The sequence below is a fragment of the Microcebus murinus genome, chromosome 4 (genome assembly GCF_040939455.1).
Source record: "Microcebus murinus isolate Inina chromosome 4, M.murinus_Inina_mat1.0, whole genome shotgun sequence".
Lineage (NCBI taxonomy): Eukaryota > Metazoa > Chordata > Mammalia > Primates > Cheirogaleidae > Microcebus > Microcebus murinus.
The window spans coordinates 35,138,276-35,153,498 of record NC_134107.1 but is presented as its reverse complement, the minus strand read 5'-3'; the positions used below and the strand labels follow the sequence as shown (position 1 = coordinate 35,153,498).

At 36.7% G+C, this 15,223-nt stretch overlaps 1 protein-coding gene across 1 annotated transcript in view; it reads right to left on the bottom strand.

Annotated features, from left to right (window-relative positions):
• KCNA4 (potassium voltage-gated channel subfamily A member 4) overlaps positions 1 to 15,223 on the bottom strand; it is a 42,577-nt gene that overhangs the window by 23,750 nt on the left and 3,604 nt on the right. Inside the window, exon 2 of the mRNA XM_012758154.3 lies at positions 1 to 15,223. This exon is cut by the window's left edge and continues 23,750 nt beyond it. Within this exon, the coding sequence (XP_012613608.1) occupies positions 12,521 to 14,467 (1,947 nt within the window). The 5' untranslated portion in view covers positions 14,468 to 15,223 and the 3' untranslated portion in view covers positions 1 to 12,520.

The window sequence follows — 15,223 nt, the reverse complement described above, 5'->3', positions numbered from 1 at the left end:
TAAGAACCTAGATTTTTTTTTTATATAAAATGGAATCACTTAAGTTGTCTATACTTTTCATTAAATACCCTGGGGCTGCCTATAATACTGTCCTTGAATACCTGCCATGGAACCATCTTTCTGATGAAAGTTTTATTATAAGATGCTTTTAATACTATTCTATGGAGGCCAAGAGGTTTACTTCTCCAAGGCAAATGGTTAGATTTTGATATATAGTATGACCAGACTATAATAAATACTTAGTGAAATAATGTGTTTTAAATGTTTAGAAAGTAGAAAAATGTGATTACTAAGAAATTGCTCTAAATAGTGAAAAGAGGATGTTATTTTATGTTTTTAATTTCTCTCAGAGTCAATCCATACAAATTAAATTAGTAGTTCCTCCTTTTAATATAAAGTATAATACTTCTAAAAGAAGTAATTAATTAATGATTATTTAGTGCCATGCAAACCATACATTTGACTACAGAAAAAGTAAAACTAGAGCCAGATTATAAGATCAAAATCTACAATAAAAGTTAATTAGGGTAATATATATAATTAAATATATACATAAAGTGTTATTTTCTTCTGAAAACATAACTGATCTACTAGGGAGACAGACTTTCAAAGTGTCAAACTTCATTCTGATGACATTCACATATAGCCTCTTAGGCTATTTAGTATGCTACAAAAAAAAAAAAAAAAGAAAAAGAATAGGGCCTAAAAAGGGGTAACTTTATATGATATAAATTTATTTAAAATCTCAGAAATATAATCTACTTAATGTAATATCATATTTCTAAGTTACAGTTTCTGTTTATGTGTAGAAAATTCTGCTTTTTAATTATATATTGACAAATTAGAGTTGTATATATTTATGAGGTATAATGTAGTATTATATCTCTTTAATACAATGTGGAATAATTAAATCAAGCTAATTAACCTATCTATCACCTCAAATAGTTAACATTTTTGTGATGAGAATATTTGCAATTTACTCTCTTAGGCATACTAAAATGTACAGTACTCAATTATTCACTACATTCACCATGCTGTGCAATTGATCTCAAAAAAAAAAAAAAAAACTCATCAGATTTATTCCTCCTATTGGGAGGCTTTGTACCCTTCCATTAAAGGACTTCTGAATGAACCACACAGAACATTTTGATATCCATTACTTTTAGTCTCTTTAAGAAATGGTAAATAAATATATGCCCTTCCATCTTCGATTTCCAATGTGTAAAAAAAATTGTAAGTCTTTTCCTCCTTCATACAGTAATAATAAGCCACTCAGTTATTTGTCTAAAAATCTTCAAATATTAACTATGCATCAGCTGATAAAGGCTAACATACCTTTTCAAGTTTGCAAATACTTTCATGGAAAATTGTGAAGGAAAAATTAAGAAATCAGATAAAGCATGATTTCATTTGCATTTTAATCTGCAGAATGTCATATTTCTAAGGCACAAGGAATAGTTGCACTTTGCTAAAGTAAAAACCAGAAATCCCACAAGATAATGGTTTTACAATTAAAAATATTTCCCTGACAGAATAGATAGCAATTGAAAAATGCCCAAATTTAAAGAGAATCCAGATGTGTTTTTTTTATGGCTTTAATGAAGCAGAATTGAATCAAAGACTTCATAATACCAGACAAGCAACTTGGCTTTTTTTATTTATTTATTTATTTATTTTGTTTTTTTTCACTGACTCCACCAATGTTTTTGGCTTCCACTAGGCGCAGCTTCAATTAAAGATAATGGTGGTTTGGCTTGAATGAAGACTAAAAGCCAGGGACTCTAATGTAAATTCTGAAACACTCAGGAAACAAACAAGGTAGATCTTAAGATATATTTCATAGGGGAAGTCTGAGTTGTTCTTAAGAAATTAAAGCTAGTTGGAGAGAGCTGAAAATGTTATTACAACTGCACTGCAAATGTTAAAGCCTTAACTCCAAGACATAGGTATCAGACTTCGTCTTAAAAGCAAATGGAAACCTGAGCAAACATCTGTTGAATCGGATCAGTACAGACAGAAGACACTTTAGAAAAATCTCTAAAGTTTGCCTCAATTCCTCTGACGTACCCATGTAGTTGATGCAGTTCCATTTGGCTTGCCTAGGTAGAAATATCCACAAAAAGAACCACCTTTTTTTTTTTGTTGTTACATTTATCCAAGAAAGAAATTCAGGCAGTTCTTTATTCAAGCTAGAATGTGTAAAAGCACTATCAATGGCACTCACACCTTTCCCAAACAGGAAAATATAGATGGGTATTTTAAAAAAATGTTTTTGTTGGGAAAGAATAACCATGGTCCTAGAAAACTACTTTGCAATTTAAAAAAATGATTATTGTTTGCTGCTTCATAGATATTTAATATTTCAGTTAAATTTGCTTCTCTTTGTCTGATTCAATTTAATTATAGGCTATTGAATATAAGAAATATAAATTCTGTGGATTAAAAGGACTAAATACTATTTCTATAATCACCTCTGCTATTTGAAAACACTACTATTGTTCTTGCTCATGCAAGAATCATAAAAAAAAATTGGCAAGTTAGATTCGGACCCATTTATTATGCAGTATATGCAGAAGCTATTACAGAAAACAAATCACAGAAACAAGATAGAATTTATTAAAAGTATTATTAAAGCATGAGAGCCTGGCAAATTCACTCTCCAAGGAGAAACTAAACCTAGCCACACATATAGATTCTGAGGGGGAAAAAAGCAATAGTAACAATAAACAAAAATCCTGCCATTTAGAAAAATGAATCTTTCCATATCTCAAAAATCCTTCTACATGGACTGTGATCCTCTGAAATGTTAGTATATTTAGAGATAGGGTATACGGCATAGCCCAGCCACTTAGCATAAGTTTAACACACATCTGTTGAAAGAATAATTGGTGGAAAAAAAAAAAAAAAAAGAAGTCTGTGCACCCTTTTTAATTCTAATTTTAGCCCTGGGTAAGAAATCAACAAACAGCACCTGAATTAAATGTGTCACTTTCACAATATCATACAGTTTTATAAATCTGCAAATCACAATAATAAAACATTTCATCATCTCTGAATTTCAACCCCTCCAGTCAGGGATGATGTCAGTCACAAAGGGACCAACCTAAAAATAGACTCTGGTGAGTGAGAGGACTGTAGCTTGCCTGCCTCTGTCAGCTCCTCTTGCCAGCAGTGAATGGAAAACTCAGGTGATATCTCATTGTGTGTAGACATTTCCCCTTAAGCAAATAAATGTAACAGCCAAAGCATAGCTTCGGTAGCCTAAGGATTAATGGAAGAGGCATTTTAAAAGTTGGTAAATCGACCACTTTGCCTAGGAACAGAAATAAGGATGTTGTATCAAACAGCATGTTTGTAAAGCCAACAAGAGTCAAAACTGCCCTTAATTTTCTTGATTCAATTCCTAATAACAACAGTTGCATCAGAGCAGATTTTTGCTATTATACTCCCAGGTCATTCCACACTGGAATTGTTTCTACACAGTAAAAAAGCATCTGGGTGAAAAATGGAAAAAAACACAACTAATCATCCAGCTGTTTCTAAAATCCCAGCTGTTCAGTAATAGGCAAAAAATAGCATAATAACAGAACATAACAGACTTTCATTGCAGGTGATTGTGGAAGCTTTCTGGATATGCACTGGCATGACCTGATTTATAAAAATGGGAAGAAATCTACCTGAATCACATGAGAAAAGCTCTCTCCCTGAGAAATCTGCAAACAGAGGACTGCAGAAACCTCCCTAATCTGGGCTTTTGTCAAAGCAAAAGTGAGTAGGATGAGGTGGGGTGGAGGGAAAGTAGCAAAGCCAAGCATTTTATATGTCTATTTCTACAGTTAAATAAAAACCTTAATAACTGGGGAGGAGGGGGAAATACTGGAAAGAGGAACTAATGAGATCAATGGGTATTTTACTTTGAACTTAGTTTATATTTGGTCTGAACTTCTATTAAACTCTTCTAGTTTAAATTTCCTTCCCAAATCCTTTCAGGGATGCAACACAAATTTTAAAAGTCACGAGACTTTTCTCATCTCTCTTGCAAAGCTCGTAACACAACTACAGTTTTTTATAACTGAAATGAGAGGGAAAAAATGCTTCCAGCATATAATTTTCAGCTTGTTTTAGTAGTGCCTGCAGGATTTACCCCCTGCTAGACTAGACTGATCGCTAACAGGGATACCGTGGACATACAAAAACAAAACGGTAATTCCTGAACAGAACCTCTCCTATCCAAAGATTCTACTCAGTCCCTTGAGTGAGTAAAAATAGTCTAGTGTCACAAGATGATTCACACCTTAAAATACTGTATCTTGCTTCATCCTTATCTATCTAATCTAACCCTTTCTGTCTCCACTGTTTCTCACACTGTCTTGAAACCTGTGAAGTATGTGGATTCTAGTAGTGAAATGACACTTCTTCCCTCAGTGGATGAAAAGCTGCAGCAGCTAAATCAGCAAGGAGCATATGATGGCAGAGTTTTAATGAGGTTGCACAAATTTTATGATTTCTCCATTCCTCTAAGAGTTGCACACCAGCAATAACCAACATAAACACATCATTCAGCTCTGTGTTAGTGACATTCATTCCCAGGGCTTCTACTGGTTGCATAATTCTGTCTCAGTTTTAATGCACTACCACGATGACATTCTACATTAGAATAAGGGGGAGAATTCTCACCCTTTAAAATAGAAAAGTACCCAAGTGGTAATCTCCTAAAGATGTGAAAGAGTCCCTTACACTAAAGGAGAAGGTGAGTTTTATCCTTATGAGATATACAGCTTTAATTCTCAGTAGCAGTTTTATGGTTTATGCATGAATGCCCTCGAAGACTAAAGACAAAGGGAATCAGCATATTGGGAAATATATACACATATGTCAACTCTAAGAGATCAATTTACTCGCCTGCAGTCTCTGGGTTAACAAAAATTAATAGCATTATCAAATGAAGCTGATCTAGCTACATTTACTATCAAATTAGTAGCTTCATTTGGGCATAACTCTTTGCCCCTTGCCTACCTCCCTTCTACTCCTACTAGTCCCAGTTGGCTCTGATCCTGTTGTATGTTGTTGCTACTCCAAGAAAAAAAGCAGTTTGCTAACTTCCCATTGGCTGGATCAGATCTGGAGGATGTGGGTCAAAAGCTCTGAGAACACTTCTAAGAACTCAGAAGGAAAACCTATTCCTAACATTCTTACTTTATCATTCAGATTCTAATATGCTATACAGGGATCTCTCTATGTTGTAAATCACACATACTGAAATCAGCTTTTAAATTGATCAAAAGCAAATGTTGCAAAAAAGACTATCAAACCATCTTGTAATCCTCTAACCAGTTTGTACCCAAGCCCTTCACTTGGTTTACTAGAAGATGTAATATTTATATGAAATCCACCAGTTTAAATATAAATGTAGAAAATTCATAAGAAAGAAAAATAGAGATTCCATTATCCTCTCAATAAATGTGAATAAATGAATCATTATTTATTGGATAAATCTTTCTCCAAATAAATATTGTAATCTTCAACTCTCATATTAATTTCTTAAAATATTTAACTTGAGACACTCCTAATAAAATAGTACAACACTTATAATTCCTTATTTTTTAATCAAAAGTCATTTTAATAGTAGGTAAATCATCCTAAAATTAAAATCTTGCCCCAACAGGAATGCCAACAAGCACACCATCTAGGAATGGCAAGGAAATAAATAAATAAAAATCCTAATATATTCCCTAGAGATTCCATCCCTTCTCGATAGATTTCAGTCCAGTGGGACCTTCATTAATTATTTCCTATTCTGCCTCATAGCAAATGAAAGCCTCATTTGGATTATGATCCCTACCAATTGAGAGGAGAAAAAAAGACTCACTCAGGTGCTATCAACACCATTAGTGTTCTTTGGGAAAAATCATCATTCCATTCAGGTACAAGTGTATTATGTTTATAAATAGAACTTAATGCACCTTCCATGTTAACTAATGTGACTACTATCATGGAGAGAGTTCAGATAATAATGCCCTGTTCTCCAAAAAAGATGGTATTTTCCAACTATGTAATTGTTTTTTTTTTTATGTTAATGCCCTCAGAGGCTAAAAGAGATATTGGAACATTCACCAAAAACAATAACCTGAAACTTTTTAATGCTGTAATTGAACCTGAGAGAATTAAGGAAGTCACATCAAACAACACCTACAACAAAAATACAGAAAAATAATGGCTTTTGGTAAGTCTATTTCTAGAGAGCACAAAGTAAAGCTGCATACCATATAGTCTACTTTCCATGCTATATGCATCCTTTATGTAATGGAAGTATTGTACATTAAAAATAAAATAAACACATTACAATGTTCCATAAAACATAAATATTAATTCCTTCTACTGGGAATGAAACTATAAATATATACCCTTACTACATGGACTGTCTCAGAGCTTAGCCATAGTAATATTGTGATTATAAGGCACAAAATCCATACTAAAGTGTAAAGAAAGGCTTTTTAATCCTCAAGTCTTATCATTTCTCCAAACACATGCATTTGCCTACTAATGAGAATTATACATTTTCACTTCACTTCAAGAAGTCTCTTTCAATACCTCAGACCATTCGTTTTGCTGCCAAAATAAAGGCATAACATAAAATATATAATATATGTAAATATATGAATATATTACATATTAATATAATTATTTTGAAACAAATATAATTCTTTGGCTCAGAACTGGCAAAGCTTTAGTTGATATCCACAGGGACTATTTATTTAAATGCTTTGACTAATGTAAGAGGTGACTGGCTCCTCAATAGCCAATAACTTAAGAAGTTGTAGATAAAAATCCCTTCATGCTTTTCAGCTTTAAAAACAGCCGTTGGCCTACAGAATCGTGAGAAAACAATCCAAGTACATTTCCACATACTACCAATAACTGGGAAAAAAACATCATGTTTTCCATATTTACTAGTTATTCTTAATAATTACTATTAATACCCCTGCTAAGATGAGTCAGCATTTCTATCATTTTCACAGAAAATGTTGTGTATTTGTTGAATAGCTTATTTCTGTTTTATGTCATCCCTCACAATAGTCACCTCCCGGTTACCTCTGCTAACAGTGAGGAGCCATGAAAATGGCTACCAACACATCCTTCATATTTAGTTCTAATGTATGTGACAGATTGAACCATACACTTGGCTTCTCAGTTAGGTTTTTCTTGGTTTTCTGGTTCTGGTGTTTTTATTGTTTATTTGCACTGTATTGTTTTCTCTTTTCATGATTTTGCCTTTTCTGGACTGGCTATTGAACCCCAGGAAAAAATGGGGTTCTGAGTCTGAGTAAAGCCAAACTCAGATGCAAAACAAGCCACAGATAATCTGCAAAACAGATCATTTGCAGATCAGGAAGCAAGAGTTGACTATCTGTGGATCAACTACCAAAATAATTTAGCTCCTGGTACTCTGAATACAAATTCACCTTCCAGGACACCAATGACAACAAGTGGATCAAAAATGTAACATTAGGTCAACAACACCACAGTGAATCTGGGAATATGCTTTCTAAGATGACAGCAAGACTCCATATTTAGCACACTATTTGCCTTAGACATCTATTCTGGTCCCACAGGCCTAAAAGGGGGATGCTTTGGTCTCACTTAGAGCCACAGCTCATTAAATATGTGCCACATTTTTCAGAGCAATCAACTCATTCCCTGGGATTAATATATTCACCCATAAATAAGGTGACCATATTTTCTAAACCTCAAATTGGGCCATATGGTCTGATACGTATTAGCATACTTTTACGAAGAATATACTGTGAGAAATTGGGACTGCTATGGAAACAAAACCAAGCCAGAAATAAAACTCATAGCACAGTCCTAATCTTAATTTACTTTTCAGAAGTACATATTCCCATTTACTGCAAAAATAGCTCTGCTTCCTTCAATCCTGAACACAAACTATACTCCATCAACCTTCTTTCAGAAAGGAATACTGATTTCCATACTAGAATGTAGGATTGCCTTCTAACATGCAGTGGCTACATCAGTCTGGAAGGAACCTGTGCTCACAGTCAAGTTCCTTTTCAGGCAGGAAAACCAAGAGGTACCTTTTGTCCACATCAAATGTCCCTTGCAGAATTCAGAATGACTTTTGGGTCAAGAAGATTTCCTGGAACAGGCCCTTTTGTCACTGAATGACACCCCGTAATCATTCTAAACTGTATCAATTAAAAAACACACACACACACACATAAAGAGGGATATTACACTCTGCTTCCTGCACATGAGCACATCATCACAGGTTCACTTAAAAATGTAAACTGAATCTAGGTGTATTTCCCACTTTACCTAGTACTAGTGCTAAAGATGCATCAAAATCCTGGAAATTGACAACAGTGGAGAACGCCATTTCGGTTTCAAGGTAGAGGTGCTACTGTTTGTGATTCCAATGCACTTAAAAATGATTTTTCATTGGTTAATGCTGACTTTTTAAAAATGGGAAAATATATATCTTAGTCCAGAGTATTTTCCTTAGGTATTTGTTATTCATATCATGGGTTCTATTTCAACACGTGCTGAATGAAAAGATTTTCACAAAGCTTCACTGATCCTGTTTAAAACAAATATGACAAGGAAAGCAGTAGCACTTGTGAAATGCTACAAGCGTCTTAAGCATAAAATAAGTGCCCCAGGATAGGCTGAAATACTGTTTACCAAGAAGACTGCACAATAACAAAGTAAGACATCAAAATGTATACTTACCAACTTTCACCACGTGTATTCAACTGGGAACTGAGGAGTTTTCACTAAATGAATCCTTTCCCTTTATAAGTCATTAGAATAAACAGCTTCAAAATACATCCTATTCATTCTGCTTAGTTTACATTCTAAATAACTCAAACTCTTGGTTCTACAGTTAACCTGACAGTGAGATTTTTATACTATTTTGCTCTCGTACTTAAATACAAAAATTAAGGCTAGTACAACTTGAGGGGTACTTAGGACATACCAAGCTAGTCTAATGCTTCCTTCAACTCCACAGCAGAATTTTGGTACTGAAAGGGGCCAGATGATAAGTAGCCCAATATTCTGGTTTTACACTAAAAAAAAAAAAAAAAATCAAAACGCTGATATTCAAGGAGATGAAATGATTTGCCCACCATTTCACAAGCCAGCGCTCTTGACTCCCTCGGCCAGCTGCCATTTCTCTAGCACCCACCAGCTCCCTTTCACAGAAATTAAAAATATATATTTATTTGTCCTCTTTTCCCCATAAGTGTTATGCATAACTGTTTCCTTTTCAAGCATTTGCAAGACAGAACAATGCATCCACCTTTGAAAAGACTCTGATTAGGATGACCCTCAAATAATGTGCTTTTGTTAACATGTATTATCATCTGAAAAGCAACAAAAGGATCCCAGATCCCCCTAATTCAGATCTCTAAAGGGTGTCACTTCTCTTTTATCTTCCAACCAAGTATGTATGGTGGTCTCTAAGAAGATACAGTTTCCTAAATTAGTTACAAATAGCTCCTGGAAGCATATTCCTCTGTATAAAATTTTCACAAATGGTTCTAAAGCACTTTGCCTAGCTTTGACTTGGAAAAGTGCTATAAATCCACAGATGCACTGGTTGTCCTACCTTCACAAGTTCTCTATAAGAGAAGTGTTCCACACAGAAGTGTCCCTATACAAGTCTTGAGGGCTTAAAAGCTTCCTTCTCAGTGTAGGATCATGATCCAGACACCCTAAAATAAATACATCTTGAAGGGGAAAAAAACCATGTGTTTAGAGATAATCTGCTAATACTTGCTTTGAAAAATCATGATTGTCACTTGACCTTCTTATCCTAAAAAACCCATGTGGAATAAAGGCAAGCCCTAGGATCCCCAAATGACTATATTTCCTGAATTCTCAGAATTATGAATATATATCATCAATTTAATTTTATATATAACTTTTCAGATTTAAAAAAAAGTAATATCATATAAATAATGAAATACAGTACAGTTTCGTTTTCAAACATAGCCAAATCATTGCTATTGCTATTATGGAAAGTTCAATAAACACCCTATGCTAGATAGCCCTTAAATTATATTAAAACATAATCTTACCCAGTTGGCTATATCATAAGATACATGAAATCTTGTTCAGAGTCAAGTTTTTATTCCATGACATGCCTAGATCTACTGATAGACAATCCTGTGTTTGCACATCAACTTTTTGTAAAGACCTCAAGGTTAAAGACATTACCCATGATTTTTATAATATCTTACTAAAGTAGATATATGCTCATGGGTTCTTAATATCCTTTTTACTCAGAAAGAGATTAAACAATTTAGACATAATATCAGGCATTTCTATGGAACCCAACATATCAGAGTTTTTGCATGTTCTCATTTGTTTTCCATGACCCTGTAAAGTAACATGCTTTCTGCACACTCATTTTTATTAATCAAGAAATGTGGACGCAGAAGTGTTAAGTGACTTTTCCAAATGAATGGTGACAAGCCCAAATAGCCTTACACCCAGTCTAATGCTTATTATATTTTTGCCCCAAATCCAAAATATGTTAAAATGCCATCTTTTAAGTCTTATTATAAGATGGTATTTTCTTGTTTTGTCACTCTCTATTGTCCACTATTGATCTTTGGTCTTTGGTCCTCATATTAAAAAAAAAAAAAGCCTCCACTTGCTGCTTTTTGTTCTACAAATACTGTTCTAAAAAAGTGTTTCTCTACAAGTCGTGGGAAAAGGGTGGAAATAAGGGTATAGCTTTACTTTTACCCTAATGTTGGATTTACTTTGAATTTCAAATAACATTAAAGGAGAGGTAAGATTTATATATAATTACCAAATGATGGTCTAGGTTAAAACGAAAAACAGGAAAACTTGAGAAAGGCTATTTTAGGTCATTTTGTTTGTTTGTTTGTTTGTTTTTGGTTCATAGTTGTCAGAGTTCATTATGTGCAGTAATAGTCTATGCATATTTTTTCTAGAGCTCAGGACAATCATTTTATAAAGAACAGAAGTTAAAACATTGGAGAATAAGTCCTCTTATGTATTCTGAGTTTTCTAACCTGTATCTCATTACGAATTAACAGTGCAAGGCCAATCATTAGTTGTTACCTCACATTCTAGAACATCTTGCCATAAGTTAAATGCAATTATGTGTCAAATTCTTTTAATAAAGATGATAATGATAGTGATATTGAAACCAAATGTTTTGACACAATTCTTCCTTATATCCATTTAGCAAATAGATTGCTAAAATCTGAGGTGAATCCCCATATTCTGTTCTTATGTAGCTGCACAAAAAAAAACTTAATAAATCTAGCATGATTTATGTTGTACATTTAATAGAAAAACCTTAAGCCATAATCACTGTAGCTGCTGGGTATCTTATGTCTTCAAAATCTTTCAGTGCATGCATTAACTTTGGTTAAATTATTCTGGAGTTAAAAGGCAGAAGAATATTTAAAATAGTAGGGTTTCAAAAGCATCATTTTAACAGACCAATTTCAAAAGATTCAGGTGCTAAATTTGACTTCATAGTCCCTTTGTAGATCAGTTATTTAGATTTTAAAAGAAGAAAGAATCATGTGCTGTTATCTGTGTGGCCATTAGTCTCACACAATGAAAAGAAGAAAACAATAAAATAAGACTAAAAAAATCATTCTTCCAATGATTGTCATTGAACTGTTACATTAGTAAACATTCACAGTATGAAGTCTCTTTCAATCTCCAGCATATAAAGTAGTGCAAAGGAAAAAAAAATCCAGTCCCATTACCTGCGAATAACATTTGTTACATTTTCTCTGACTTCATTTCTTCTATAATGTTAGACATTTGCTGTCAAATCTTCCCAAAATTAATAATAAAATATAATCAATTTCTAAAGCCTTGCAGCCTTTTTAAAAGTTAATTTCCAGTTAAAAATAAACTTTAATTAAATCCAAGATAAAATTGTGACCTATATTCTATTAAATAATTTACTTTGTTTTTTTCTACACAGTAATTCTTACAATTTTTAAAAAACAACTACAGAATCCAAAGACATATGAGATGCTATTAAAGCACTGATAAATGACTGCTCAAATTCATTAGTTCTTACATAGTAAATACTTAAAAATGCCAACTTTTCCCATCACTGCACAATTACTAACAACGTTGACAATTTACTTACACTTACACACACACACACACACACACACACACACACATTCTCTCCGTGGAACCATCATTACTGTTAATATCTTTTCCAGTCAATGTGCAAAATTCTTGCATTCTAATAAAAAATATAAAGATAGATTTGCTCCTATATAAGCCTCCCTCTTCTCCAAGATGTATCATTTATTTGATATGTAATACAAGTTTAGTAACAATTATGCCATGTATAACCATTAAGTGGCGTACTACTGTATGCATTGGACTCATTTGCATATTTCATTTTCATAACTGCACTCTCTATGCATAAATATATTTGGAGATGCTTGGGGGGTGCAGTGGCAGAAATGGTGGAGAAAGCAATTCACACATCAGTCTCCACAGCCTTTGCGTTGGAACAGTTGTTTTTATCTGTCTCACTGTCATCCCCCTTTCCCTGACACTTTTCCTCCTTTGCACATAGAGATTCCTTAACTCCTTCTTCCATCTCTAGATACTCTGACTTGTCCCCCAGGGAAGAAGAAGTGGAGCTCCGAAACTTCTTGAGCAAATTAGAAGGGAGGTATGGGCAACTGACTGCATTCTGTGTCAGCTGTGTCTGTTCCTCATTTTCAGTCTCTCTGTGGTAGAAATAGTTAAAGTTAGAGACAATCACTGGCACTGGCAAAGCAATGGTTAAGACACCCGCAATGGCACACAGGGACCCCACGATCTTGCCCCCCACAGTGATGGGCTTCATGTCCCCATAGCCCACAGTTGTCATGGTCACCACAGCCCACCAAAATGCATCTGGGATGCTTTGGAAATGGGTAGTAGGTTCATCCGCCTCTGCGAAATACACAGCGCTGGAAAAGAGGATGACCCCGATGAAGAGGAAGAAGATTAGGAGGCCCAGTTCCCGCATGCTGGCTCTGAGGGTGTGGCCCAGGATCTGAAGGCCCTTGGAGTGCCTGGAGAGTTTGAAGATCCGGAACACTCGGACCAGTCGAATGATCCTGAGGATGGCAAAGGACATGGCCTGCTGCTGCTGGCCACTGCCACCCCCCTGCTGCTGGGCCAGGTCGGTGCCCAGCGTGATGAAGTAAGGCAAAATGGAGACAATGTCAATGATGTTCATGATGTTTTTGAAGAAGAGCGCTTGGCTGGGACACGCAAAGCAGCGAACTACAAACTCAAAGGAAAACCATACAATACACACTGTCTCCACAATGAAGAAGGGGTCGTTGAATATCGTGTGCCCTGAGTTCTCCGGGTGGGGTGCTGAGGTGTCATTCAACAACCCACTGTGCCCGCCGGCACTCAGTGCCATGATGAGATCCCTGTCGTCCCTAAACTCAGGCAAGGTTTCCAGGCAAAAGATGACAATGGAGATTAAGATGACCAGGACGGACACGATGGCTATGCCCCTTGCAGGACTGGAGCTCTCCGGGTACTCAAAGAGAAGCCAAATCTGCTTTTTAAATTCATTCTCTGGCAGGGCCCTGTCCTCCTCCTCTCTCACAAAGCCCTCATCCTCCCGAAACTTGAGCAGGGCCTCCTCCCCCAGCTGATAGAACTTCACCTCCTCGGTGAAGATGTCAAAGGGGACGTTGACAGGCCTCTTCAGGCGGCCTCCCGACTGGTAATAATACAAGATGGCATCAAAGCTGGGCCGGTTCCTGTCAAAAAAATACTCGTTGCGCAAAGGGTCAAAGTACTGAGTCCTCTTCTCAGGGTCGCCCAACAGAGTCTCTGGAAACTGGGCCAGAGTTTTCATCTGGGTCTCAAAGCGTAGGCCTGACACGTTTATAACCACACGCTCGCAGCAGTCACTGTAGCGGACGGAACTGTAGCCACCGCCACCCCCATCATCCTGAGGCAGCAGGTCTGTGTAGGAACATTCATCACCATGGTCATCTTCGCTGTAGTAGAACCTCCCCTCCTCTTCCTCCTCCTCCTCCTCCTCCTCATCCTCCTCTTCCTCACTCAGCTCCCTCAGGATCTTCTCCTCAGAGCCGCTGGGCATCAGGTCAGAGCAGTGAGGGAAGCTGCTCTGCCGGTGGTGGGATTTCTTCCTCTCGGGCCGCTGTCGCCTCCTCCTCCGACTGCCCCGGCTGCTCTGAGGGTCGTGGGAGTGGTGGTGGTGGTGGGAGCCCCCTCCAGAACCCCCGCTGCCTTCCACAGCGGCTGTGGCCGCCGCGACAGCAGCTGCCGCGGCTGCCCGTGAGTGAGCCAGCCTCTCCCGCTCCCGGGCCCGGGCCTGGGCTGCGTAACCGTAAGGCATGTGACTGTTGCACCCTGAGCTTTCGGCACTCACCATTGCAACCTCCATGGCGGTAGTTTTTGGAAATGGCTGGTTCCAGTTGTAGAAGAAGAAGAAAGAAAAAATAGGGCAGCTTCTTTTCTCACCAAATTAAGGTAAGTTTGGAACCCTTAAGCAGATTGCTTGGAAGACTAAGGATATTTTCAGTCCAACTTTGCATTTTCTGTTTTTAAATCAGCACACCCCATGCTCTCTCTTCTCGGGGATTCAACATTGCTCTCCAGAGATAAACAGCCTAGCACTCTCAAACCCAAGTCAGAAAACAATGAATGGGGTCTGCCAGACACCTATATTTTGGAGTAGGTGTTGAGATTTGGAAATTATGTCTGGGATGTAGCTGGTGATGATGCTGCAAGATTCAAAGGCAGCCAGTGTCTGACAGCCAGCAGTTGTGCCTAGAAAATGAAATATGTTTTTTTGCCATGGAAATTCGCCAAAGCTGAGTCCATTAAATTTAAATAAAATGCAAATATGCCTTTAGTCTTAGCACTTGCCTTCTAGAGACGGCTTGACCCATGTTAAGATGTGGCTTGAAGTATGTACAGCCATTGCTGCTCAAAGTCTGTCAGGATGATTCTCCAGTCTCTCAAAGGCTTCCTGGACCCAGGGGTAATGCCAGGCTACAGACAGAGGCAAAGACCCTAGGAGGTAAAGAAGGTGCTAGATGAGGTGTCAGCAGAAGCAAAACCAGCTCTGGAGTCTCCATAGAAATCGAGGAAATGCAGAGCATCCTTCAGCTAAAATCATGCAGAAGAAGCACTTCAC